Raw genomic sequence first — 26,381 nt, forward strand, 5'->3', positions numbered from 1 at the left:
CCTTGTGGGCGTGTCCTTCTGCAGGAGTACGAGAAGCTAGCTGCCCGGCTGGATGGAGCCAGGTACCCCCTGACAGAGCGGGTGAAGAAGTTTTCTCCCGCCAGCAGTAAGATCCCAGTCGTCGAAGCCGCTGAGGAGCACGCTAGGCTCCTGGATGAACTCGCTCGGAACCTTTCCAGGTAACATCCCTCGCTGCCCCAGCTTCACCCCGGCCTGTGTGGGCCCGGAACTCTCGTAGTCTGCTCCACTTCTCCTTCCTGCCTGGATCAAGGATGCTGAGCCAGCCATCGGGTAACTCCACTGACTCTGCTCAGCATCCTGCTGTCCAGCACATTTGCTAGAGGGACTCCGGCTGCTTGTGTAAACAAGTGGTGATGTGTGGTCGATGGGCCTCTCCGGGGCACTTGGAGGGATCTGAAGATCGCTGAAGTCCCTGCTTTGAAATTCATCTTGGGATAATGTTTACATGTAAGAATTGATGGATTACCTGTAGCCCAGCACTCGCCAACATCCCTCTGGTAGCAAGCCAGTGTGTGATGGAGAAGGTATATGGGTAAGGACAGTGCTGGTACAGGATGTGGCGGTGACACCCATTAATGGGACGAATTTGAGTCTAGAACACGTCACGTCTTCAGGATGTGATCAGGTGACCTCAGACCCAATCGATGTCCGAATGCTGCTTGTCATTCATTATTAGTGCTGTTTCATTGGTTCTCTATCTCTTCCACTCTGCACAGCAATAAGCAGAAGAGTGATCCTCCCTCACTCCCACCCCACTGTTTCCTGCCATGGATCATGGAAGGGCTTCTCTCTCAGAGCTGGTGTCAGCACTGACGGGGATTCAAAATGGACTGGGCACTGCAGATCTCTGGACCCAGGAGTGGGGCGGACGGGAGCGGGAAATTTGGACCCCAGGATGGGGAAGCCAGTTGTGAGTGCATGCTGCTGTGAAAACCCCACATACAGGGGGTCTCCAAGTGGGGAGCCCAGGAGAGTGATGTGTGTTGCCTGTGCCTGGATCTGGCCCCTGGTGCTCTGCTGGGCTTCTGGCAGTGAACTTTATTTATTTGTCTTCAAATGCAGCAGTATCCAGGGCGCAAACCAGGATGGGTTTATCCAGCGAGCAATCAATGCCTCCAACGCATATGCCAGCATCATCAAGGCTGTGAAGAATGCTGAGAGGGCAGCCAAAGACGCCGATGAGGCAGCCGGTGAAGCTTTGACAGTATGCAATTTCCCTTCAGGGCCACACACACCATTGCAAAATCCTGGCTCCAATAAGCTGGCCCAGTGCCCTTTGCTTCCCTGGCCACACTGCAGCTCTTTCTGCTGATATACGACACTCCTGTCACCCCTTCCATCTGAGATCTTGGTGCTTTGCAAACACTAATGGGCTCAGCCTGACCTTACTGCAGTGAGACAGCTGTTGCTATCTCTACCTTGCCAGATGGGGAAACTGAGGCAGTGAGCCGTTAAGTGATGTGCCTTAATGACTTTGGCATCTGGTGTCTCAATTTCTCTTCTCTGTTACCCCTCCCCATGCATACGCACAAACACACGCCTCTTCCCAGCAAAACGCTTGCCTGAAGGTGGTGCAGATGCTTTCTGACCAACATTGGCTATTTGCCTATCATTTAGCCTTTGCTGAGACTGGGGAATGGGGACTTGAAGTCCTCTTCCAACTCTAGGGCTCAGCTGCTGAACCGCTTTGTGCCAGGCTCCCGACAGTTAGTGAGGAGGTGTCCTGTGTGTTTGTAGAGTGTTGTATCGGGAGATCTTGGTACCCTATCTAAAGAGCTGAAGACGAACAGCAGTGCCCTGGAGCAAGCCGTGAAGAGGGAGCAGAGGAAACTCAATGAGGGTAAGAGAGGGGCCAGCAGTGGACACAAGTGTTCCAGGGAAATTGTTCTGTGTGGGAAAGATAGAAAGCACTCTGTGTGTCTGTGTGGGGGTGGGGACGGAGGGGAGGGGGTTTTGGGTGGAAGTGATGGTGTGTGATGCGCTTTGGAGGAGTGATAGATGTACAAACACCTAACGTGTTATATACATCTAATTCCAGTTATTAAAGGGACATTGCAGGCAGTCAAGGACAAACTGACCGATCTCCGAGAGAAGAAGGAGCAGCTCCTGAACCAGCTGCGATCTGTACAGAACATGCTGGACAAGGACCAAGGTTTGTCTGTAGGCAGTTTCTTCTAGACAAGAGCTCTGCACATCACAAGAGTAAAGCTTGCTGTAGTCTCTTCTAACCCACAGGGCAGTCTATGATCATGGTAGGTAGCCAGTGGTTTGCCCATCCAGTGACCTTGCAGGTATATACCAGACCCTATATATTGGTTAAGTTTTTCTGACTCCAGCCGTAAGCTAGTAGCTCTGCCCTCCCTCATGCTCTTTGCTGAGTTTACGAGACTTGTCTCCTTTCCTCTCAAAGATAACACCACGGCAATTATTCAGAATGCCAAGGCTGCAGCTGCAGCAGCCAACGACACGGTTGCCAGGGTGGAAGATGCATTGAGCAACATGAAGAAGAACCTGGATGAGTGGAAAGACCAGTATGGAGGCCTTAAAAATGAAGAGTTAAACCAGGCAGTTCAAGACGCCAAGAAGTCTGGTATGTAAAGAGGGGGGTTAGCAGTGGAAAGTGTGCTGGAGATAAGGGACAGGGACACTGCTGTCATCATGAAGCACTTCACTGTGGTATCTAAGTGCTGCTCTGTCTCTGTTGTTCCCTGCTGACAAGTTTAAAGGGAGGCTGTTGTGTGTCCCCCTATTATTTCCTATCTTTGCAAAGTCCAGGTCATCCACTGGGGCAGGCTGTGGATGTTCTTACAAAGTGCTTGGATGCACTTTTCAGCTGTGTTTTTAAAAGCCACTTTTGTTAATGCTGCCAGCAAGTCCTGCAAGAGAGGTGTGCACATCAGCCGCTGCTTCACTCCCTGTGATGGCTGCGCTGTGTCTGTTTCTTTGGCTTGCGCCCCCTGATAGCTGAGTGTTGGATCCCTTTCCACCCCGCTGATCATTATCCCCTGCTCCCCTTTGCCTCCCTGAAACACGCCCGCCAGTGTCGAACCTGGAAAGCACCATTCCGCTGCTGCTGGGGAAGCTGAGTGGCCTGGAGAGCAGGAGGAATAAGAACTCCACTGTGTCCGAGAACATCGTGCGAATCCGCCAGCTGATCACGCAGGCCAGAAATGCTGCTAGCAAGGTAGGGGCTTGCGGGAGAGGGCTGTATATGTGAGAGTGCTGGCCTGCGGCGGCTCTAAAGGTGAACCCCTCGTGGCTCTAATTAGCACAGGCAGGCACTGAACAAACCTCCCTTAGGCTGCTTTCTGCAAGGCTTCATGGGAGCCCCTGAGTTTGGTTTGGGTCTTGATTGGCCAAAATAGGTTGACTGATTTTGTAGGAAGGCAAAGCATGCTGAAACTTTGTTCCTCTTTTGGCATCACGTAGGGCAGTTTTAAAAACTGATTTTCAAGGCTGTGGAAATGGGGGTTGAGCAGGGATTGCTCTGAAGTCCAGATATTGGGGGGGATCCATTTGAGGGGGTAGGGAAGAATGATTCAGAGTCTTGATTGTACACTTTGTGCTCTCCCCGGGCCCCTCCAAATCTGCAGCAGGCTCCACATGGTCTTTATGGATCTCCCCTTCAGAGCCTCCATAAAAGTACTTTGTCATGGTTAAATCTTGGCTTTCTAAGTACAGCTGGGCAAAAGATTTCAGGCAAAGCGCTTTTTTTTTTATTTGCCAAACAATACAGATTCAGGTCGACTGAAACATTTTGCGAACTTGTCAAATTCACTGATCTAGTTCTGGGCCAAAGAGAAACAAACAAAAACAATCCCTCCAAAATCAAAATGTTTCATTTTGACAGTTTTGAAAGAAAACATTTCAATTTTTTTGTCTGACATTTGCATCAAAAAATCTCAAATGATTTTTAAATAAAATTTAAAAAGAAAAGTTTTGTTCTAATCTACATACAGGGGTCTTTTTCAACTTTTTGGTTCACCCAAAAATTCAACAATTTTTAGTTTTAGGTTGACTCAAAGTGAATTTTTTTTTCTTGATCTGTTCTGCAAGTGAACCAAAAAAATCACCTGCCCTCTGCATCTAAGCATCAGTCTACAGTGCAAGAAAAGACCCGCGGTTGGCCCGGGCTCGCGCTGAGGGGGGCTGTAAAATTGCAGTGTAGATGTTTGGGCTCGGGCTGGAGCCCAGCGTTTGAGACCCCGCAAGGAGGAAGGGTCTCAGAGCGCAGGCTCTCACCTGCCCATCTCCACTGAAGTTTTCAGCCCTGCTCCATGAGGCCCGCAAGCCCAAGTCAGCTGACCTGGGCTCTGAGACTTGATGCTGCAGGTTTTTCATTGCAGTGCAGACGTACCCTAAACGTGACTCTGCCTGGACCGGTAGCAAATACTGCCATCGTAAATGAGGAGTCAGGCTGCATGAGCTGCTTCTGTCAGCCTGGCTTTGATTTCTCCACCTCTAGGTGAAGGTACCAGTGAAGTTCAACGGCACCTCGGGCATCCAGGTCCGGACTCCCAGCGACCTGCAGGATTTGGCCGCCTACACCTCCCTCAAGTTCTACATCCAGAACCCGGAGCCCAAACCCAGGCAGCGGCGTCAGGATGGGGCCGACACGGGACAGTTTGTCTTGTACCTGGGCAATAAAGAGGTAAGAGCTGCCCGTCCAAACACAGGAGTGGGAGAGGGACCTGTGCAGCAGGCAGAGCTTGGGCTGAGTGATCCAGATGGGGAACAAGTGTGCGATGGATGGCCGTGCAGAGCTCTGGATGGGGTGCGAAAGTCTCGTATCAGGAAGGTCTTATATGCTGCATTCAGCCAGTGAATATCTAAGCCAGCTGTCTCCGTTCACCCAGCTTCTCCCTACTGCTTGTAAAGGTTTCAGGCACTGATAGTGGGAGCAGGGTGCCCACTGTTACTGTCAAACATTATTGAATTCAAACTGAGAGGAGAGGGGACAAAGCCCTCCTCAGGGCAGAGCACGGGGGCTGCTGTCCCCTCACAGAGGCCCTGGCAGAGTATGGTAGGAGACAGCAATCGCCTGGGCCACGCCGCCCCCAGGGCTAGATGCTGCTCATTTACAGGAGAGCCACTGGACTGTGTGTGAAGGTAACAGTGAGCCTCCAGCCCACGCACGTTCCCACTGCGACGTGAACACCACATTGCTTTGATCCTAGCCCTTGCAATGGCGCATCCCTCTGATGTGCAGGTGCTGGGCTCTGCATGCACTTGAGTGTTTGTTTTTTGAGGGGTGAGAGTATCTGGTTTGTATGTTGTGTCCTTTGGTTGGAGCTAGGCCTCCAATAATCCCCTGGAAGACTTTGCACTCAGCTGTAAAACTCCTGAGAGCTGACTTGCCCCTAGAGCATCACTTTAAACTCCCTCAGTGATTTCCCCTTTTTTGGATGGGTTCGCTGCAAACCCTTTGGATTGTTTGCTCTGTGCATTCAGGCCAAAGGAGACTACATGGGTATCGTGCTCAAAGACCGCAAGGTGCAGTGGATCTATAAACTTGGGGACGAAGAACCTACCTATTTAACAGTTGATGAAGAGATCGGAGAGCAGTTTGCTGCAATCAGCATCAACAGGTACAAAATCCACACAAGCCACTCGCATAGCCGGCTGAGCTAGAGGAAAAACTAAAGCAGCAGAGGGAGACTTTGCAAAGTGGAAGTGAGAGGGCGAGAGAGAGTAATTTTGCATTCGCATCTGTGACAGTTCTCGAAGTGAATCACCTTGTTACCCGCTCGGCCATCCTGGGCTCCAGCAAGAGGGACACTTCCTAGTGCTTAACTGGGTGCCAACTCCCTGACACCTCCTGTCTGTTGGCCACCCAAACAATCTTCCAACTATGCCAGCCTTTACTTTGCCTTCCAGGTTAACAATAGGTGCACCCCAGTCCCTGAGCCCCTTTGACGTGTTCCTCTGTAGTCCAGTCCCTTCTCCACTGAACACACTCAGAAATACCACTGAACAGCGTACACACCAGCTTGTATGATTCAGCTCAGGATCAACCCCATGTACAGCCCCACAACACTGAGATATATTTGTAGTGAAAACAGGAATAAGTTTATTAACCGAGATTCAAATATTCCAGTGAGGAAGGATAATGGAAACAGAAGTGTTACATGTAAAACAAAATCAACACACTCTTTCTAGAGACTAAATTTAACTTAACAGGTTAACCTCCTGTCTAAAGCAGTCTTCATCCCACCCAAAGCCTTGTGCAGCGTTTCCAACCAAGGCTGGTTGTGGTCCCATTTTAATAAATGTAAATGCACTGTCTGTTTACTTCCTAGGTGCAGGATAAGAGGGTGTTCTCCTTTTCCCCCAGTTATAATCCAGTAAACCTTGGAAGTGCACCCCAAGAAAAGGCTCTCTTCTCCCTACTGTTCTTCTCTTCCTGTTAAATCTCAGTCTTTCATCTGCATTTAGCTCAGGCTGGGGATTGGGAATGAGGCAATACTCGGTTTACATTTCGATGAATAGATGGGTAAACATCTCTGGTCTGACGGGACACCAGTTTCTCACCTCTGGTTGGTGACAGCCTGTCACAGTACATATACACAACTCCTTAAGTATCATCCACACATTCATGTCGCAACAGTTATGGGGATCAGTATGATACAAGCTTTTATTAGAGACCTCACATGGCCCTCTTTGGTGAACTAGAATGTATGAGCTGGACTCGGCAGATACCTGTAACCTCTCTGCGTCTTCTCTGTGCCCCTTTGCCGGCGGACATTAGGAAGTTTTGGGTCACAGTATCTTTCACCCTTACAGTCACACATTACTTAAACTTCTCCTCTCCCTGGTGAGATGAGTAAAGGATACCGCAGGGCTCCCTTCACTAAAACGCAGCCATCTCCAGGGCGAAATGCAGCAGCTGGTTAGCAGCGTGCAGGAAGAGAAGAACAACCCCACATCCAGTGGACACAGAAGAAATGTTGGTGTGTGGCATGTAATGCAGAGTCAGGATTTAATCAGAGGGCAGGGTCCCAGTCCACTGTAAGCCTGCAGGTGACACTATTCAGCTACGGCCTAGCAGTGCCATGGGACTTTGAAAGGTGGCCAGGACTTTAGGATAAAATCTCACCCGAAAGAACCAAAATGCAACCCCCCATCTCTCTTCTCCCCCCACGCACACATGCCTAAGGGAGTGCTTGGCACTAATCAGATCCTGCAGGTGCTGGGGAAGGGAGAGCAGAGAAAGGCCTTCCTGGGCAATGAGGCAACTCTTGTGCCTAGCTCCACTACGGGAGTCTGCCTCCCCCAGATGAGCATTTCACCTCATGGGTACAGGCTTTAAAGCCCATTGGAGCTGCTGTGATTTGCTGACTATGCTGAGATGCTCCAATTTAAGTGCACTGCAGTCCCTGGGCTCACCCAGGGAGAATTTAGCCCATTCTCTGCAGGGGGCTCAGTATGGTGAGTCTCATGCTGTCGGATAGAGCTGAGGGGGAGGTTTGGGTGTGGAGAGGGACTCCCCGTCTGCCTGGCTCTCTCGTCCCCTTGTACTGACTGTGTGATCTCGGGGGACAGGATCCTGCAGTATGGACACATGTCTGTGACCGTGGAGAAGCAAACCTTGCATGAGACGAAAGGAGACAGCATAGCCAAAGGAGAGCAGGGGCTGCTCAACCTCGAGCCGCACAACGTGGTCTTCTATGTGGGGGGCTACCCCACCAGCTTCACGGTGAGATGGGCTAATGCAGCAGAGCGGGCGGAGACGGGGTTCCTGGATTCTTTGATCCTCAGTTGACTCCGTTTACACCTGTGGGCACATTTGTGTCTCCACTGGACCAGGATTTGCGATACCACAAAGAGCCTTTTCCCTCTGTTCCTCCCCCTTGCTCCCTGGCTTCACAGGCCTGGGTCTGTGTGGGTTTGTCCCCACTGAGCACTTGTTCCCTGGATCAGACACAGCTCTGGCTCCCTCTCCACCCCTTGTGAGTGGCACAAACCACAGGGGGCTGCGCTCATGTTTGGAAGGTAGCTATCAAATAAATGAACAGAGGTGGCCCTGCTGTACCGTTCTGTCCCGAGCCGCTCTGTGCCTGTCCTCTGCTGTGAAGTCCATCAGATTTCTTTCTCTAAATACAGTTGGATGGGGGGATTCTTTTGGCCAGCCCCTTGTACATGTTCCCCCAGCTGACCAGAAGCACATCTGCCATGGCAGGGCCTCTGGCTTCATCCTTATCACATGACCCAGGTGTTTCCATCTTTTCTGGATAATATTAGAGATAAGGGGTTGTTGAGCTCTCTGCTGAATCTCGGCATTTGTTATAAGCTCATTCCATTTAATACCTAGCATTGTTTGGAGGCATTTGCTTTCTTTGCCTGTTAGTTATTTGGTTCCCCTACATTAAAGTGAGAGCTGAATGCTCAGGAAGGCAGGATCTGCCCCGCTGGATTAAACTAACCCTAAAAACTTGTAGCCGTAGACAGTGACATTCTTCTTCAGCCTCCAGGGACGCTGCGCTACCCCAGCTACCGGGGCTGCATCGAGATGGATACGCTGAATGAGGAGGTGGTGAGTCTATACAACTTCCAGCGCACCTTCCACCTGGACACAGCTGCTGACAAACCCTGTGCAAGGTACAAGAACTCACTGCACTGCCTTCAGCATGGTGGGAACGTCTCCTGCCCCTCCAGAGCTTAGAAGGGTGCCGAGATAGTCACCGGGAAGGGGGTGACTTTCAGTTAAACCTTTGCCTGAGTTTGACTGTAGTAATTTTTGTTAAAAGTTCTTCCCCACCCCTAAAAGCCTGTAACCCCTTTTCTTTCTCTTGCCTTGTTCAGGTCCAAATCCACAGGAGATCCCTGGCTGACAGATGGCTCCTACTTTGATGGTACTGGCTACGCAGAAATCAAATTTGAGAGCCAGATCGGCTCGACCAAGCGCTTTGAACAGGAAATTCGTGTGGTCTCTTACAACGGGATTCTCTTCTTCTTGGAGCATCAGGCAGGTCCCCCTCCCGCATTTGTCCCTTTGTTCATCTCTGGGGGGTTTACATACACTGAGTGAGTCAATGGAACGGGGGTGGGCATCTGAATCTTATTATTCTGTCTAAGGCACGAGCCGATTCACTCTGTAGTCCACATGGTTTAGGAGCCCAGAAATGGTGCTAAAAAGACAAAGCCCTTGCTTGAAGGAGCCTGCAGCTCTGGCAGACGTGACGTCATAGGACAGGCACTCGGCACAAGAAGGTGCAAAAGCACTGCAAGAGGACGAGGGTTTTCACAGGATTCGGAGCGAGGCAAAGGGCTTTTGGGGAGCCGTATGTTCGCAATGTGCTTCAAAAGCCACCGGAGGTTCCAGGCCCAACGCAGCCAGCTGGCAAAGGGGATGTTCTCATTTCAATCATAAAAAAAGCTGCTTTTAGGAGCAGAAAGCCTCTGGGAGCCCTGCCCAGGGAGCACTGAGCCCTGCCGCCCATCTGTGCGCTGTGCTGGACGGACTCCCCTTCTGAAGAGCCGGACCATGTTTCCTCCTAGCCAGAGGTGGGGCTGGCTTTGCCGCTGGGAGGTGGGTGTTGCCAGCCCCGCCTGCCTTTCCGTTCTGTGCTTTGTGGGGACAAGGATTGCTATGTGACGACAAAGTCCCTGAGATTCTGCTGCAGTTGCACAGTTACCTGCCCAACTCCCGACACACCCAAACGGATTTTTGGTGCAGACTCTGGCTATGGTGGTTTTCTCCCACAAATCCCAGGTGCTGAAGGGGAGGCTGGGCTCAGGATCGGGCCCTGGATCATTCCTGTCCTATCCGCAAGGAGTGATGATGGCGCTCTGGTTTCAAACGCTGTGATCCCTTGCTGGGGGAACTGTCACCTCAGTGCACCAAGAGACTGAGTTGGACTTGTCTTACCCTCCCCACAGGGCCAGTTCCTGTGTCTGGCTGTTCGGGATGGAAAGCTGGTGCTTTACTATGACTTCAAGGAGGGCCTTGAGATGGCAGCATCCAGCAGTGACCCCATGTCTCTCACCGTCAGCAGCACCACGAACAAAGCGGTAATTCAGGGCCGGAGATGCTCCACCCCAGGGTTGGTGTTTCCCTGGGCTTCTAGACGAGCGATCTCCGCTTGGGATCTAGAAGTGGGGGGGCCTGGCAGCAGCAGGAGGTGCCTGTCCTGATCTAGCTGGTACCACACCTGGCCGTTTGGAGGAGACCTTCTCAGTTCCACGGTGTCTGCTCGCAGCAGAGCCTGCCGCTTGCTTTTCTCCCTCAGCGCTTCACTATGGAAACCCAAAGCGTAAGCGTGGCACTTGTAGGCACTGTTTCTCCCATGGCGTGAACAGGGCTCCTGGTACATAGATGCTCAGTACAGGACAGACCAAGTCCTGCAGGCGCTGGGACCCTGTCCTGGCGCTGTGGAGCTGACTCATTCTCATGCGCTGCTCCACTGGGGATAAACCCGTACCCCGAGGGTGCAGAAGTTTATTTATCATTTTCCTCTTTGACTCCAGATCCAGATTTTCCTCCTCACCATGAGTTCCAAGAAGCGCATCTTAGTGCGGCTGGAGCGACACACAATCTTCATGGTGGAGCATGAGAACTCCCTGGAGAATGCCGTTTCCTACTACCTGGGGGGCATGCCTGTGCTCCTGCTGCCCGAGAGGTGACAGTCCTAGCCTGCCGGGGGAGAGTCATTGAAGGGGGCAGGGTTGCTTTCTGAAGGGAGGAAAAGGTCTTTCTCCTGATTTGCTTCAGCATCCTTCCGTGAAGATTCATGTGATGGGTACCGTAATCTCCCCTGCCCCCTCCCCAGATACATATAACTGCTCAGCCCCACAGTCTTCGTGTGCTAGCCACTATACCTAGGTGACTGCCTGCCCTGTCCGAGCCGTCAAGCCAGTGCTAAACCCAGGGTTGTGAGTTCAATCCTTGAGGGGGCCATTTAGGGATCTGGGGCAAAAAAAATTGGGGATGGTGCCTGCTTTGAGCAGGGGGTTGGACTAGATGATCTCCTGAGGTCCCTTCCAACTCTGATAGTCTATGAGCTCAGAGATTTGTATTCTCCTCCTGTAAATGAGGCAGAAGTCTCTTCCTGGTAATGGACAGGACCAGGGCTCCTTGCAGAGGGGAAGCAGGTTGAGCTCTTAGTTGCATCCTGTTTATTTCCAGTGACTTAACTTCCCTGTTGCCCTTTGCACGAGGTCATCCATGGACATCTGGTCACCCTACTTGGAGCTGACACATGCTCCAGGCGCCATTTATCTCCCCAGCCCCAGAGTAGAACATTTCCCCTTGGAGCCAGGTCTGTTTGGTCATAGATATCAAGGCCGGAAGGAGCCATTAGTCTGAGCTCCTGCGTGACACAGGCCTGTTAACACAGCCCCTTCCCCCCTTTCAGCTTGAAGGCCATCTTCCCCAAAGGAGGTTCGATCCGGGGCTGCATGAAGGGCCTGAAGGCACTCGGCAAATACGTTGACCTAAAACGCATGAATACAGTTGGAGTGAGCTATGGCTGCACCTCGGACCTCCTGGTAAGTGGGGCACTTCTGTCCTGGTACTGCACTTGGTAATTCTCTCCACTGCCCCTGGGGTCAGGTGCGAGGCAGTCTGCGTCAATGCGTGCTGCCTGACCCTCTGACCCGGTATCTCCAGGAGGAGATACAGCCTGCAGCTGTAGAAAGGATCCAAAGGAAACGCTGCGGAGCCGTGATCTCAGAGCTGTCTGCCTCGCGGCATTAAAGGCCCAATTCTCCTCTCGCTTACATTGCCATAAAACAAGTATCCCACTGAGCGTTCAGTGCAGAGACCCAGCCCGGAGGCGAGTCAGAGCAGCTCTTTGCAGCTAGTACCAGTGCTGAGTAAACCGTTAGGAAACGCATACCGCCATGTGTGACATACACACATCCCCCCCCCCCCCCGTATCTGTGGTACTTGCCTGGCCCCCAGTGTCAGGAACACCACCTCCCAGAATGACGGATGCTATGCAATGGAAGGGTTCCATTGTCAACAGAGCTGTGTCTGCACTGGGGGTTAGGCCGGCATAGCTACGTCGGTGAGAGAGAGAAGGTTCTTCGCACCCCTGACCGGCGTAGCCAAGTCAAATAATGTTTACATGTAGACCAGGCCTGAGCACTGCACAGCCGTTACTGTATTTATCCTCACAACCCCCTTGGGAGGTAGGGCAGTGCTGTTATCCCCATTTTACTGAGTGGGAAACTGAGGCACGGATCAACTTGCTGTGGCTGCCTGGCTCACTTGTAAAATGGGGAAACGCCCTGTCATTGCGTTTTCCTTCTCTGCCTCCTGCAGGTGGCCCGCTCGGTTAAATTCCACGGCCATGGCTACCTGACGCTGTCTCTGAAGAATGTGCCCTCGTTGCAGGACTTCTACACAGGCTTCAGCTTCCGAACGAGCCAGAGCAACGGCCTGCTGTACTCCCACAGCACAGCGGTAGGACTGCAGTGCACTTCTGCTGCCCCCCGCCCCCCATCACAGTGCGGCCTGTGCTTCACCTCGAAGGGGGCTGCACGTTTCTGAGCCCCGAGCTGCTTCTGTTTGAGGCTGTGGTTCAGCTGGCTCTTGCAAGCAGGGTTCATTGAGCAGGGCTGAGGAGGGGAGGGGGATGCTCTTGTGACAACAAAGCCTTCGGCATCCTGCTCACCCCAAAAGCCCCACCCTCAGCCCCAATTGCTGCCTCACCGGAGAGGCGTGACTGTAACAGGAATCCCAGCAGGGAGCAGGTGAGCTCTTGCATGAGTTCAAAGGTCTTTGGCTGGTAGTAACAGCTGAAGCAGGGAGTTCAGAATGGCGGATCATGTGAGCCGTATCTCCTGGGTGTACGGCAGGAGGTTTCTATTACTCTCTCAAAGAAAGGGAGGAGTTTGTTCCAGTGGTGAGTGAACAGTAAAGGGAAGGGGGCGGGGAAGGGTCTCTGTTTAGAAACGCAATGTTAGTAGATCCTCTCTTGCCCCTTCCCGGTGCATCTTTTGGAGCCGCAAAATCCTCTCCAATCCCTTAGCATGGAAAGCTGGATTCTGGCACTTCTCCTGGAAATAGATCTCCCCAGGCATGAGGAACCCTCACTTCCCATTCCGCCTGGGGCCACGTCTTCCTGACTTGCTGTGACATCACCCTGATAACTCTGAGCCTGGCTGGGTGTCCTGGGAGGGAAGTCACGCCAGGAGGGCAAATGGCCGTTGGTTTCCTTGTAGTCGTTCGGCTATGCCCAGCTCTTGTGCGAGGGGTTATTTTTACCTTTTCAGGAAGGGAGTTGTCAGGTGTCTCTGAAGAATGGCCGAGTAGCCGTGACAGTTCTGAAAACTGAACTCACCACAAAACATGCCTACGCGGATGATGCCAGCCACTACGTCGCCATCTACAGCGACGCCACGGGGTACGTTCCAGTCATCCGGTAGAGCAGCACTCTCGCCGCTGGTAGGCATTGCCTCGTCGCAGGGGGCACCTGGGCCGAACGAATCACTAGTCATGCTCCCATTGCAGGGTTCGGCTTTACATAGATGACCAGCTCCAAGGGCCCAAGCAAGGGGCCCATCGCTACAGGAGGCATAGGCGCCAGGAGGAGCAGATGCTGTTTCAACTGGGCGGTTTGCCAGGGGCTGGCGCTCTTAGCAACCTGACGGGCTGCATCGGGAATGTCTTTGTGAAGCGGTGAGTGCGGTGTGCTGCCAGGGTTGGTTAATTTGCACCTTTGGTCCCTTCCCCTCCCAAATCAATCTGCTCATTTAGCCTTTCCCCCAGTCCGTCTGTAACCCTGGTTCCCCCTGCGCCTTCCTGATGTGCTGAGGTGCCTGACGCACCTGGCGTTTGCTCACCTGCTCTGGATGTGCCACCCCGGGGCTCCCCCACAGTAATGGATGGAGACCTGTTTCCTTTGTGCAATAGGAAGTTGGACCCGCAGATGGTTGTGGACCTGCAGCAGAACACAGAGAGCTTCAACGTGACCATGAGCTGCCCATGGGACCAGCAGCCGCAGCAGTTGAGAGTGTCTCTGAAGGAGGACAGGCGGAAACTAAAGGTGTTGGATTCTCTTTCCACTCTTCAGCTCCCATCTCCTAGCCGAGCTGTGGACTGGTGGCTTAAGGGTGCAGTCAGTTGATGGCTGGAAATGGGGCAGGGCCGGGGATAGGGAACCTCCCAACTCCTGCCTGCCATTGTAGTTGTGGTTCCTGTGGGTGAAACATGACGCCGTACTCTGAGCTGACATTAACCGCCTGGGTGTGGACAGCAGAGGAGCTGCCTTGGAGCTGCACTCCCCGACCCATTCAGTCCATCTCCGCTCTTCCTTGCTCCTGGCTTTGTCCTCCAGCCCCGGGCACTGCACCCCCTGGCACTTGGGCTGCATGACGACTGGTGGGGCTCTGCATTCCCAGGAGCCCACTCTGCCTTCCCAGGCCCCAGTGTGTCCCATGGTCACCCAATGAGGGACACTGGTGTGGGGGACACTTCCAACTGGTCTGGGACTGTGCCCTGCAGAGTCAGTGCCACTCCGGGATTGGTGATTCTGTGTTCCCCAGGGGGACGCTCCCCAGCTGTGAGTTGGGTGGCAGCAGTTTTAGGAAAGGGAGAGGGGGTAATTTGGGGTCTGCTATGAAGAGGCAGTAGAGAGACACTCAATGCACCTTTGGGCAAAACAGAAAAAAGCAAACCAGCTCTTCCCTCTGTGAGCCCAGATAATCCTGAGCAGGGGTGGCTTTGGCCTATATGGGCACTAGATACAATGGTGGCAGGCACAGGGTCAATGCATTGGTCTTGTGTGTGTTGGCAGACAGTGCCCAAGTCCTCCACAATGCAGCCGTAGCTTTTCTTACCCAGACCCTTTCTTTTCCAAATTGTTCTCTTGTAGGTGCCAAGCAAGGCTGCATTGAAAGACCGCAGGCATTACCAGGACAGGACCTGCCAGTTACCCAGGCACCCCAAAGCTGCTAAAGGTGCCTTCCGGTTTGGAGGATCCTCCACGAGCCGTGTGGAATTCGATGACATCCCAGCGTCCTTCCGCGAAAGGTGAGTGTGCTGTGTCTGCCCTGTCTCCGTACACCCAAACCCTGCTCTACCACCCGTTGCGGAGGAGCACGGGCTGGTGATGAAGACACCAGGCTAGGAGTCAGGAGTTCTGGGGGCTGGCCCTGGGTCTGCCATAGACTCCCTGATGGGAATCAGTGGCAAGTCACTTTGGCCCAGATTGTTAAAGGTATTTAGGGGCCTAGGCACTTTTGAAAATGGCACTCGACAGTGGCACCCATCTGCGTCTTTAGGCACCTAAATCCCTTTAATAATCGGGCCCTTAAACTCTCTGTGCCTCAGTTCTCTTGATAACCGGGATAATTCTTAACCCGCTCTGTGGGGTGTGTGAGGGTCGGGAAGCTCCTGGCAATCTCAGTTGGAAGGTGCTGTAGCAGGGGGCATGTTGGTGGTAAGCTCTCGTTGCAGAGGTGGGGTGGGGGGGACTGTGTCCCTGAACAGCCCCTCTTGTTCTGCAGGTCCCACTTCTCCATGGACGTCAGGCTGAACTCATCCAGTGGGCTGCTGTTCTACGTAGCCAGCAAACTGCAGGGCTCCTTCATGGCCCTCTTCGTCTCCAGTGGCCGCTTCGTGTTCCTGGCAGATCTCAATGGGAATAAACTGAGAATCCGGAGCAAAGACAAGTACCATGACGGCAGGTGGCACACAGTAAGCAGAGGGACAGCTGGGCTGGTACTTGGGAGGGCGAAATGCATGGCACGCAAAGCTCCCTTTTCTAGCCCTAAACTTTTCACTTGTTGCCCATTCTGCATCTCGGAGCAGTGCCACGGAGGGGCAGGAATTCCACCCACGATAGGGTGGCCAGCAGGGAACGTATTTGTGGCAGCTTCTTTTTCTTGCGTTGTTGAAGCTAATGTTCTTTTTCAGGTGGCAGCTGTTTTGAGGCTGCCCACGTGGTTCTAATCCCCACCCATCTGGCAGAGGCGTGGGGTGTCTGAAGAGAGCAAAGTGGATGATGGGAGGGGTCATGTTTTCAAATAGACAGTCTCCCTTCCATCACTGCGATTGGTGGCTATGGTCGTGCACCTCTGACGACCTGATCGAGGTGCTAATCAGAGCCCTTCGGAATCATGGACCCCCATCGATTCTGAGGCCAGAAGGGTTTCATTGCCTGACCATTACATCCTCCAGCATGTCGGCGCCTTCCCTCCCTTCCCAAATTTAGTCTGATTCTTCTCCCTCGCCAAAGCTGGGTTCTCCAGCTGGACCATGGGCTTAGTAAACCATGTGTATGGGTAGAAACAAGCGGTTATTGCTCTGGACCCAGCTTACCACGCAGTGTGTAACTCTTGCTTGTTGCAGGTCTTCTTCGGCAGAGATGGGAGCAGGGCTCAACTGGTCATCGATGGCCTGAGAACTCAGAATGGCGTGGTGGCTACTGCTGGAGACTTTCTGGTTCAAAGCCCGTTTTATGTGGGGGGAGCTCCTGCTGCAAAAGCCAAGGCTCACGTTCCAGTAAGGACTCCTGGAGCCTGGTCACGCTATCCCAGCTCACTGCAGGAATAGTTTTTATACCGGGTGTCCTCCCTCGTCTGGCAAGGGCAGGGGACCCCTGTTGCACACCACTGCCTTCCCAGATGAGTCTGGCTGGCAGCCCTTGGAGTCTCTTGGCTTGTCTCGGCCTCCTCCCACTGTGACCGCATTGTGCAAAGTGGTAAAAGTTACCAGGCAAAAATTAAGCTAATGCAGCTGTGGGGAGAGTTGCCCAGATTCTCATTTGCACCCAGGCCCTGCTGCCCTGCTAGGGGCCAGACGGTGGGCACAGCACACACACCTGGAACCCCCAAATGAGCCCCTGTGCATCCAGATCTCCCACTGAGCCACCCGCACGCAGATTGCCCCACACCTGGATCCCCTCCACACTTGGATCCTGCTGGGCTGAGCCTGTCCACCCACACCCTAGTGCACCTGGTGCAGAGGGACAGGGCCTCAGGACCCCTTAGCTTAAGTCCCCTCTTCCCTGCCAGAACGGCATAAAGGGGCCTTAGTGCCAAGGAGTACCAGCCCAAGTGATGCTCAGGCATCCATGCTGTGCTGTTAGATTTGCCAGCTGCCTTCAGTGCCATGAATCACACACTGCTGAGTTTCCTGGAGACGCTCTTAGGTGCTGATGGAGCTGTTCTCTGGTGGCTTTGTTCCCCGCTCCAAGAGGTTGCAGAGGACAGTAGTGGGCTCTCTGTCCGCACAACTCAGTCTTACCACTGTTCCCTCCCCTCATTCCCCAGGCATAAGGGGCTCTTGGGAGGCTGGGGCCTGACCAAAGCCAGGGCAGTCAGTAGAAGGGCTTCTCTGAGCATCACTGGGTGCTGGCTCCAGTCCTTAGCCAGGAGACCTGGACTGTAGGGAATGGCCGACTGCTGTGATGGGGCGGGGGTCTCTGTCCAGCTGTGGGGTTGTTCCTTTGTCCTGTCAGGGAGCCTAGAGCTGCAGAAGAGGAGGCCGCAATAAAACTAATCCCAGGAGTGGCTGGTGGGTTGGAGGAGAAGCCCTCCAGCCCATTTATTGGCCACATGCGTTTCCCACCCATGCCCTGTGCCGACAGGTAACGGGCCAGGCCTGCGAGCGCTCGTCAATCCTGGCCCTCTCCCTCTCTCTCCAGGATACTTCTGTCCCCAGCTTTAGCGGCTGCCTGAAGAACTTGAAACTGGATGGGAAACCCCTGGACTCCCCCTCTCGCGTCTTTGGAGTGACGCCCTGCTACGAGGGGGCTCTGGAGAGTGGCATCTTCTTTGCTGCAGAGGGTGGATACATGACTTTAGGTATCAGACTAGCTGGCTCCCTGATCCCTTGAACCCTCCCTCCCCATGATATGGCCCGGATGGGTGCTTTCCCAAGCAGTTTGGCCCTTCACCTTGGGAGGCACCCATAGCCTCTTCTTCCAGAATGGCACTGGGCACTCCCCATCCCTGATGGCTCCCGTTTCCCCTTCCAGCCGACTCTGTGGCGATGGGGCAGGACCTGGAGCTGAGACTGGATATCCGGCCCCGGAGTGCCTCTGCCTTGATTTTCCACATGGGCACACAGAGAAAGCACTACCTCACTCTGTACGCAGATGACACAAAGGTACGTCAGCAGGGCGCGGCTGGCTGGTGGTGAGTGCTGGGGGCTGGTTGGTGCAGAGTCCCAAGGGCTACAGATGTTCAGAGTGGCCCTTTGGTGCAGGGGGTGAGCCTAGACGCAGCTGATGGAAATCCTGCCCGACCGGCCAGTTCCTCCTGCCCATTTCTAGCTCAGATCCTCTGGGGCTACCTGGAGGAGGCAGCCCGTTTGGCGCTGTCAGCGCACACGTGGAACGAGGGTTGGCTGATCACACCGCGGGGCCTTAAAACCTGAGCAGTTGATGCATTCCTCCCTTTGCCTGCCCCCGGCTGCGTCCCACTGCCCTCCTGACTGGGAAGCTTCTTGAGCAGGTCTCTTGTTGCTCTCATATCTCAGGAGAGATGTCCTGGGGCTCATCTTCGGAAAAGCTTGTCCCCAGGAGGGCTCCTTAGCTGGGGTAAAGAATAAAATCAGCACTTAGCCTTCATCCCAGGGAGAGGGAGCCAGAGGGGAGATGTTCCAGTCACATTACTTAATGTCCTTCTGGAAGGTGCTCAGATACCACAGGGATGGGCCCTTCCCCCATCCCTCACATTCCACCGTTAAGCCCAAAACTGTCTAAACTTGGCTCTGTTGTTTCATTAGGTCACAGTGAAAGCAAACACTGGGGCTGGGGAGTTTTCCACGTCGGTGGCCCGTCCATCACTCTGTGATGGTCAGTGGCACAGCATAGCAGGTGAGATGGCAACCAGTAATCAGCCACTATTACTGTTGGGAGGGATTTTGCATCCCACGGGGCCGTAGGAATCTCGGATTTCCCTCTGCTGCCCTCCTGCAGGGTTGACTGCGGTCAAGGCTGCAGGCGCAGCTGGAAAGAGCTGTGTTCAAAACTTGCGACTGCTCCCTGTATTAAGAAATCGGTGGCATTTTTAAGGCCTCTGACAACCGTTTCCGCTTCGCTAGTGCCCTTTATCTGAGGATCTCAAAGCCCTGTACAAACAGTAATTAAGGCTGTCACTGGGAGGGAGGGATTAATTATTTGATATTATTAGCTCCATTTAACAGGTGAGGAAATAATGAGTTACAGCAAGTTCAGTGCTTTGCACCGTACACATTAATAACAGACTTGCATAGAAGAGAAGCAGGTGTCCGGATTCCCAGCTCCCTGCTCTAACCACTAGCTACACTGCCTGCCTTAGCAGTTAGCACTTCTAAACCCTCCCTTTTGTTATGGGGAGTTGCATGTAAACTGAGTCTCCGAATGCTGCAGTGAGACTCCATGGCTGGGGTTTTCAGAGGGGCTCAGAACTGGGGCCAGGTTTCCAGGGATCTCTGCTCCTCTTTAGCACTGTTCTGAGTGGTCAGAAGAGTTCAGCATGCCGGGCGGCTACAAGGAGCTGAAAATCTGGCCCTGTGTCTTGGTAGCCAGGGAGTGAGGCCGTCCAGAGCCATGTTGGTTCTCAGCTGATGGCACTCTGTGCACAGTCCTGGAGCATCTCTTCTCGGTGCCTCTCCTCTGCCCCGTCAGCATGCCAGAGCAGGAGATGAATGCTGCACGTCTCATGAGTCCCATTGCATTTTGAGCTAAGAACTGCTCTCTGGAGCCTCGGCTGTCTCCTGTAGATAGGCCACTCGCTCCGAAGGCGGTGTGCCTGCCGGCCGGGGGCAGCACTGTTCTCTGCAGTGCTCTCGGTTCAGTCTCCCCACCTCTCCTGGCTGGCTCGAGTTGCAAGTAGAGCCGGTTGGAGCCTTTTTGGTGGAAATATGCTGCTTGGCTGGAGCCGGTGTGTTTTGCCGCCATGTATCCATTTCAATGATATTTTTGATGGGAGGGGCTCGCCAGTCACTTCCACGGAGGGGCGCTGACCCTTTTGAGCCAAAATCAGACCTTGCAGCACAATTCGGTGTCGCAAAATCATTTGAAAAGTTTTGGTTTCGTTTGGAACAAAAGCACGTTTCAAACCCTGAAAGCTGCTGCGACACAGCAGTGCCGCCCTCTGGCCCGCTCTAATGGGGAGATCGCGCCGCTGACTTTGGTTTCTCTCTAAGTCATCAAAGGCAAAAACGTGATCCAGCTGGACGTGGACACAGATCGAAACTACACAGTGGGACCCAGCCAGACTCGCTCAGCGGATACCAAAGAGACGCTCCATCTCGGGGGCATGCCAGGTGAGTCAGAGGAGCATGGGAGAGCCGGCGGTGAGTCACTGGGGCTATAGAGTTCCTGCTGTCAGATCTTGGTCCTGAATTTCTCAATGCCCAGGGGCATGTACTCTGTTCCCGCCGTCGTGACGGGGCTGGTCGCTCCCCTACTGCGGTGCACTTAGTTTGAGTTTGTCTGTTAGGCAATCTCCCAAAGAAGTGTCTGGTCCTCATAGAGCACTTGGCTGGGAGCTGCTAACCCCTCAAGCGCTCAGCTTGGGAGGAGGTAGCTATGTCTAGCTGTCCCCTCCCCGTGTTTAAGGCTGTAGGGGTGTATTCGGAGCCCCCACTCTTGGTATTTTGTGGGATTGAAGATTGTTACCCGTAGAGCTCCCAACAGCCTCACGATGAGAGCATGGGGCTTGCTTGGCCCCCAGCTGCTTTGGTTTACTCCAGAGGGAATTCTGCACGAAAAAATTAAAAATTATGTGGACAATATTTTAAAATTCTGCAAATTTTATTGGTCAATAAATAAATGTGGCTCCAGCATGGCAGTGGGGAGCACAGGCCACTGGCTGCATTGAGGTGGGAGATCACCCTGAAGACCCCACCTCCCTCAGGACAGAGACTTGGCAGTGAGGCTGCACCTGACCCTGACACAGAATAAGGGCTGAGCCTGCCCCAGAAACACCCTGGGGTCCTGTCCCTCTGCGCCAGGTGGGCAGGCCCAGCCCAGCCCAGCAGGATCCAAGTGTGGAAGGGGTTAGTGTGGAGGGGATCCAGGTGTGGGGCAATCTGGGTGTGGGTGGCTCAGTGGGAGATCTGGATGCACAGGGGCTCGTTTGGTGGTTCCAGGTGCAGGGGCAAGGGGACCCTGCAAGGGATGCAGGTGAAGGTGGTTGGGGCTCGGAGGAGCTTAGTGGGGGGGCGGGGGGGAAGAGGTCCAGGTGCTGGGGAAGTGGGGCTTGGTGGGGTGGGGGTCCAGGTGCAGCTGGGTGGGGGTCTGGATGTGGGGGGCTTGTCAGAGGGGTCTAGGTGTAGGGGGGTAGGGCTTGTCAGGGTGCGGGTTTGATGGGCCTGCTTAACGGGGGAGCCCCAGCTGCTGCCGAGGGGATCCCGCATGTCGGGCTCCTGCTTTGCCACGTGATTCCCCTATCCCCTTTTCTTCTCCATCCCCCTCCCTTCACTCACATTCCCCTTCCCTATTCCCCTCCCACTGCCTCTTCCCCCCCACCCTCAGTTCCCCCACACACCCTTTACCTAGCCTCACTCCGGGCACTCACTGTTTCACAGAATAGCAAACGGGAAGTCTCCCAGCACACAGAAGGGGAGGACAACTGGCACTAGGACCCAGAAGGCGGCATTCGGCTGCCTCACCGGGAGCCAGAGACACAGCCTCCTTCAGCTGGACAGCTCTGCGCTTGCAGAGTGAGGGGGAGCAGTGGCATGTAACCCCGTGTGTGCCCCCCAAGGCCTTGCCTCTCTTTGGAGCGGGGCAATCCCCCCAAAACCTGTGCCCATGTTCACCCCTCCCCCCGCTGTCCATCCCCCTTCACCCCACCCGGCTTCCCTTTGCTTCGCTGCCGTCTTCTGCGGGGAAACACAGGAAATCTGTGGGGGGCTGTTTTCTGCGGGCACACAGTCCCGCAGAATCCCCCCAGGAGCATTTGGTTGCAATTAGGCACTGCTCTTGTTGCTGAGAACTTCCTGGGAGGGGACTTTCTGTTGGAGTCTGGGGAATAGCCCCTCTTGACAGCTGTGGTTAATTGGACCCAATTCATTTTAGGCTCCATCCCAATAGAAACCAGTTAGACTGTGCCAGCAGCCTCTGGCAGTGAAGGTTTACTTCAGGGAAGAGGTGGGGCAGCACAGCTTCCCCCTCACCTTCAGGGTCCTGCCTCAGGTGACACGGGCGTGCATTGGTCCAGCCCATCCTCTGAATAGACTCTACCCTTCAGGACTTCTACAAAGTCCCTTTCCAGGCCCACAACCTGCACAGAAGCAGGGCGATGCCACTCACATCAGCAGGCACGAATCTGGGCCCGGACGCTTGTTCCTTCTTTCATCTTGCTGTGGGGTTGGTTTGCTTTAAGTTCTTTGCTGGCCAAGGTTTGTGTTCAGGCTTAACTGGGCCTGCGTCCCACAGCTCCTGCCCCCTTTCTGCATTGCATTGCATTGCATTGCAACTAGGAGAAGCTGATCATGAAAACCCACTCTCTCTTCCTCCCCACCGCCACCCCAGAGAGAGCAAAATATGCCTCCCCCCATTACAGAGCCAAACCAGGCTCGCTCGTTGGCATCTCATCTCAGAGGAGATACCAGCCACTTCTGTGTGTTGAGCCAGGAGCGAGTCTGTTTCAAGTTGCCACTTGCCAGTGACAGCCTCGAGCCCTTCCCTCCTCTTGGTGACGGCGCTTCCCTTGCTAACCAGCCCCTTTGTGCCTCTCTGCAGGAACTGCCATGCTGGGGGCTGTTTCGCCGTCCCTGCTGACTCCTCTTCCCCATTACGTCGGCTGCGTAAGGAATCTGGTGATAAACCGGAACCCCGTTGACCTGCCACAAGCTGGGACTGTCGGGGGCTCAGTTGGCCTTACGGGTTGCCCCGTGATTTAAAGAGCGTAAAGCCTGAAGTATGAAAAGCTGCACTACCCGCCAGGTGCCTTGCTGGGATTAGACACTGAGCCTGCGCTCTCTTGTAGCCTTGACTAACAGCTGCTAGAGACACATGAGCTCCAGCAACTACGGGGAAGCCATGGAGGTCCAAACCCAGAGAGGGGCCAAGCCTGCAGCTCCCCACTCTCCCTGTTGTCATCTTTTTATCTTCGATTGGTTTTGATTATTTGTGCCTCTAAGGATGCAGCCCTCCGTAAACCCCATCTCCAGCACGCAAGTGTTAGAGACAAACCCCTGTTGTCTGTGAACCATGGCTCTTGCTGCTTAGAACAGCAGTGTAGAAGGAGAATGAGTGCAAACCCCCACCTCTGTTCATGTCACCTGACGCTTACGGGGCTTCCCTGCTGTGGGGGTGGGTTGGAGAGTTTAAGTTACAAACTCTCTTGTCAGAGGAATAAGAACAGCCTTTCCTAAACCTGGCTCTCAGCATAGCTGTTACTACTGTCTCTTTGCTGGAGTAAGGCCATTGGGATATGCTTCAAGAAAACACCCCTGAGAACTGGAAGTACACCAGTGTGTGTTGCCAACTTCAAACAGATAATGAACAATACAAAGATTTCTTTAGAGATAAGTATGAACAAGCTAAAGCTGACAGGTGTTCAACCCATAGTCACAGAGCATTATAAAACTCCTGGATCAAAGGCAAAACAGTCTTCTCATTCAAGGAAGAGAATCTTATGGTGTCCCAAAATTTAAGAAGAGAATCAAGATGTGTATGCACACAGCCGGCGGAGGAGGAAATAGTGAGCTACTTCCACCCTCTCTGGCTCTGGACGTGATCCTGCAAAGTACTGATCACTATCAAATCCCTTTGCCTTCAGTCGGCGTGGAGGGCACACAGCACCTTGCAGGATCAAGTCTTCTGTGTGCAACTCTGAAAACTCCTCACTTGCCCCCAACCAAACCCTCTCCTGCTCCTCTTCATCTGCTCCCTTGTGAGGGATCAGTAGCAGTGCAGCCCCTGTGGTCTTCACAGGATCCAGAGGGTAAGCCTAACATGAACATATGGGGATCTAAGGGGGTTTAAGGCCTTGTAGTGCTAAGATTGCGCCTGGGCATACCGTCAGAAGAGACCAAATAAATACATTTTCGGTACTCCCCCTGTTTTCCTACAGAGTTCAACAATTCCTGGGTTTGCTTTGGATTGACTTGTTTGAATCTAATTGCTTGACATTCTACAACTAAGTTAGGAATTCTGCTTAGGGATTGGTTCATCTTTGCCAGTACAAGCTGTCTCTCTACATTTGTGAATAACACTGCCAAAATACCTACATGATAAAGCAATTGTCCTTTAAGGTGAGATTGCGGGGGGGGGGGTCAGTCCCCCTGTGCCATAATTGATTAGCCCTACCCTGTCAAGCTGGGAAGCAGCTAAGGGGTGAGCTGATGCTTTAATGCATGCTTGTGCCTTTTAGAAGAACAGAGAGAACTCAGTCTGAGGAAGGAGCAGCCATGTAGAAAGACAGACTGGGGTGGAAGGGAGCAGCGGATAGGCTTTGGCCATGCAGCTGAGGGCTCCGTGTGTTTGGTAGGAAATGCAGTGAGGCTGAATGCTATGATTTGGCTGGTACCAAACAGATCCTGCAGAGCTTGACAGCTGAGGACCTTACAAAAAGGTACATGAGTAGATTGTGATGCTAGCTTGTTTTACAGTGAATTAAATACTTGAGCAGACAATAGAAGCTATAAGACATTTTTCTGAGCCTAAGAGACAGAAAGGCCTGAAGCCATCAACCACTGCCTGACCAATCAATGCTTCTTACAGTTAGAGGCTGTTGGTGGGTTGTTCTGAATCATGTGGATTGGCCAAGTGAAAACACAACTGTGAGCCCTTCCAAGGTTAACAAGTCTATCTAAAAAGTCCCAGCAAACAAAAGGTTATGAAAGACGTGGTGTTCATGCCCATTCCACAACACCTCTTCCTGCCCCTCTAGGCATTAGCCAGCAAGGAGCTCAGAGGGAGCTAGAGCCTGCCCAACAGATACCACTGAGGGAAAAAAAATCTCTGGCCACAACTTGGGCATGCACCTAATGTGGAATGGATGTGAGCAAACACTTGAAGAAAACTTCTGACTCAACCACTTTAAATGCCCCTTCTCCAAACATGCTTCATCGTGCCTGAACAGGACTGAGAACAGAGGCCAGGCAGAACACGTTACAGAAAGGTTAGTGCTTGCTCATGTCCATTCCCTTACAGGGCACACACACCTTGAGCTGCCCTGGCTTTAAGCCTTTCAGCTGGAGATGAGACAGCACAATCTCTCCCCCTGAGAGATGCACATTGCCTCTATAGCAAAACATCTCTGTGCGTTTAGCTTGCTGCAGCGTTCTCAGTGCTGCCTGGGATTTCAGGAGGAAAACCCACCTCACACTAGTTGAAAGGAAGATGTCAGGTTTGAGAATCTCTGATTTTGGGGAAGGAGGGAAGCCCCAGGGATATGATATTCCTAGAAACTTTTAACCCTGTCCCCCAATGAAGACCTGTTGTATGACAACATTGTGTTTATTTCAGAAAAAAAGATTGGTCATAACCCTGCCAAGCTTTGCCCTCTGACACTTCTCACCTGCGGCATCTTTATTTCTAACATCCACTCTAGTGCAGCTTTCATTTAAGAACAAAACCATTTTTCCCCACTCCACCTATAGTTCACTTATATACGTCATATATATTTGTGTGTATATATCTAGTCACATGGGGACAAAATCTTGTTTCTGAAATGGATTTATAACTTATATCTATGATTTTTTATGATGGGTAAATATTGTAAAATGGGCTTTTAACATGTCTTTATCTTTCAACAAATATGATTGTGACCCATTTTTAAATTGTAGTATTAAAGATGGTCTTTGTAAATCACTGGTACATATTTTTGAGTCAAATAAAAGTTTGTTATCTACTGTGTTTGAAGAGGGAGGATGAGATTTAAGCAGCAGCTGGATTCTTTTGAGGTGAAACAATCCTGTTGGTCTCACTAACCTAGAAGTAGGTGACTGCTGTGCTGCGACACTTGGGATTGCAGTCCCCAACTTGGACCCTGAATCAAGTTAGCTCCTAGGAAGATTCTTTAGTTGCTAAAATGGATCAGCAACCTTTGGCACACAGCCCATCAGTGAAATCCACTGGCTGGCTGGGATGGTTTATTTACCTGTAGTGGCCACAGGTTTGCCCAATTGCAGCTGCTGCCAAATATCCCACAGCTATTTGACATCTTTGTTTTCTTCTAGGTCATTGATAAACTATCAATCCCCCCATTTTTGTGTAATCTACAATGAAGAGAACAAGTTACCAAGCAATCCAGTTGCTCTGAATCAGTAACGGGTACAAAGAATATAGGCCACACTGAGACTCTCTCTCCTAGGAAGCAGTCATCCTGAGAAACAGGTGGTGGGGCATGGTGGATAAACATAGGCTCCCCACTGTGCTGCTGGGATGCAGAAACAGGAAATCTCAACTAGGAATACGGAGGTTATGTTACTTCTATATTTGGCAGAAATATGAGCACCAGAACTG

General features: G+C 52.7%; 1 protein-coding gene across 5 annotated transcripts in view; it reads left to right on the forward strand.

Moving 5' to 3' along the window:
* The window catches only part of LAMA5 (laminin subunit alpha 5), a 167,132-nt gene extending 141,223 nt beyond the window's left edge, over nucleotides 1–25,909 (forward strand). For 4 of the 5 annotated variants that reach the window (XM_073309132.2, XM_073309133.2, XM_073309134.2 and 1 more), the window contains 26 exons: nucleotides 25–179; nucleotides 1,084–1,225; nucleotides 1,759–1,861; nucleotides 2,060–2,173; nucleotides 2,432–2,611; nucleotides 3,063–3,205; nucleotides 4,487–4,672; nucleotides 5,473–5,609; nucleotides 7,564–7,717; nucleotides 8,486–8,619; nucleotides 8,824–8,986; nucleotides 9,901–10,032; nucleotides 10,489–10,640; nucleotides 11,376–11,508; nucleotides 12,287–12,427; nucleotides 13,240–13,370; nucleotides 13,478–13,645; nucleotides 13,880–14,012; nucleotides 14,841–14,998; nucleotides 15,475–15,664; nucleotides 16,319–16,471; nucleotides 17,616–17,775; nucleotides 17,949–18,079; nucleotides 18,701–18,791; nucleotides 20,105–20,224; nucleotides 22,650–25,909. In XM_073309132.2, coding sequence (XP_073165233.2) covers nucleotides 25–179; nucleotides 1,084–1,225; nucleotides 1,759–1,861; nucleotides 2,060–2,173; nucleotides 2,432–2,611; nucleotides 3,063–3,205; nucleotides 4,487–4,672; nucleotides 5,473–5,609; nucleotides 7,564–7,717; nucleotides 8,486–8,619; nucleotides 8,824–8,986; nucleotides 9,901–10,032; nucleotides 10,489–10,640; nucleotides 11,376–11,508; nucleotides 12,287–12,427; nucleotides 13,240–13,370; nucleotides 13,478–13,645; nucleotides 13,880–14,012; nucleotides 14,841–14,998; nucleotides 15,475–15,664; nucleotides 16,319–16,471; nucleotides 17,616–17,775; nucleotides 17,949–18,079; nucleotides 18,701–18,791; nucleotides 20,105–20,224; nucleotides 22,650–22,810 — 3,765 coding nt within the window. In that variant the 3' untranslated portion in view covers nucleotides 22,811–25,909. Of the gene's footprint in view, nucleotides 1–24; nucleotides 180–1,083; nucleotides 1,226–1,758; nucleotides 1,862–2,059; nucleotides 2,174–2,431; nucleotides 2,612–3,062; nucleotides 3,206–4,486; nucleotides 4,673–5,472; nucleotides 5,610–7,563; nucleotides 7,718–8,485; nucleotides 8,620–8,823; nucleotides 8,987–9,900; nucleotides 10,033–10,488; nucleotides 10,641–11,375; nucleotides 11,509–12,286; nucleotides 12,870–13,239; nucleotides 13,371–13,477; nucleotides 13,646–13,879; nucleotides 14,013–14,840; nucleotides 14,999–15,474; nucleotides 15,665–16,318; nucleotides 16,472–17,615; nucleotides 17,776–17,948; nucleotides 18,080–18,700; nucleotides 18,792–20,104; nucleotides 20,225–22,649 lie in introns of those variants that run through there. The other variant, XR_012154649.2, reaches the window with a different exon arrangement.
* Nucleotides 25,910–26,381: the final 472 nt, after the last annotated feature.

Source organism: Lepidochelys kempii, chromosome 13, assembly GCF_965140285.1.
Source record: "Lepidochelys kempii isolate rLepKem1 chromosome 13, rLepKem1.hap1, whole genome shotgun sequence".
NCBI lineage: Eukaryota > Metazoa > Chordata > Testudines > Cheloniidae > Lepidochelys > Lepidochelys kempii.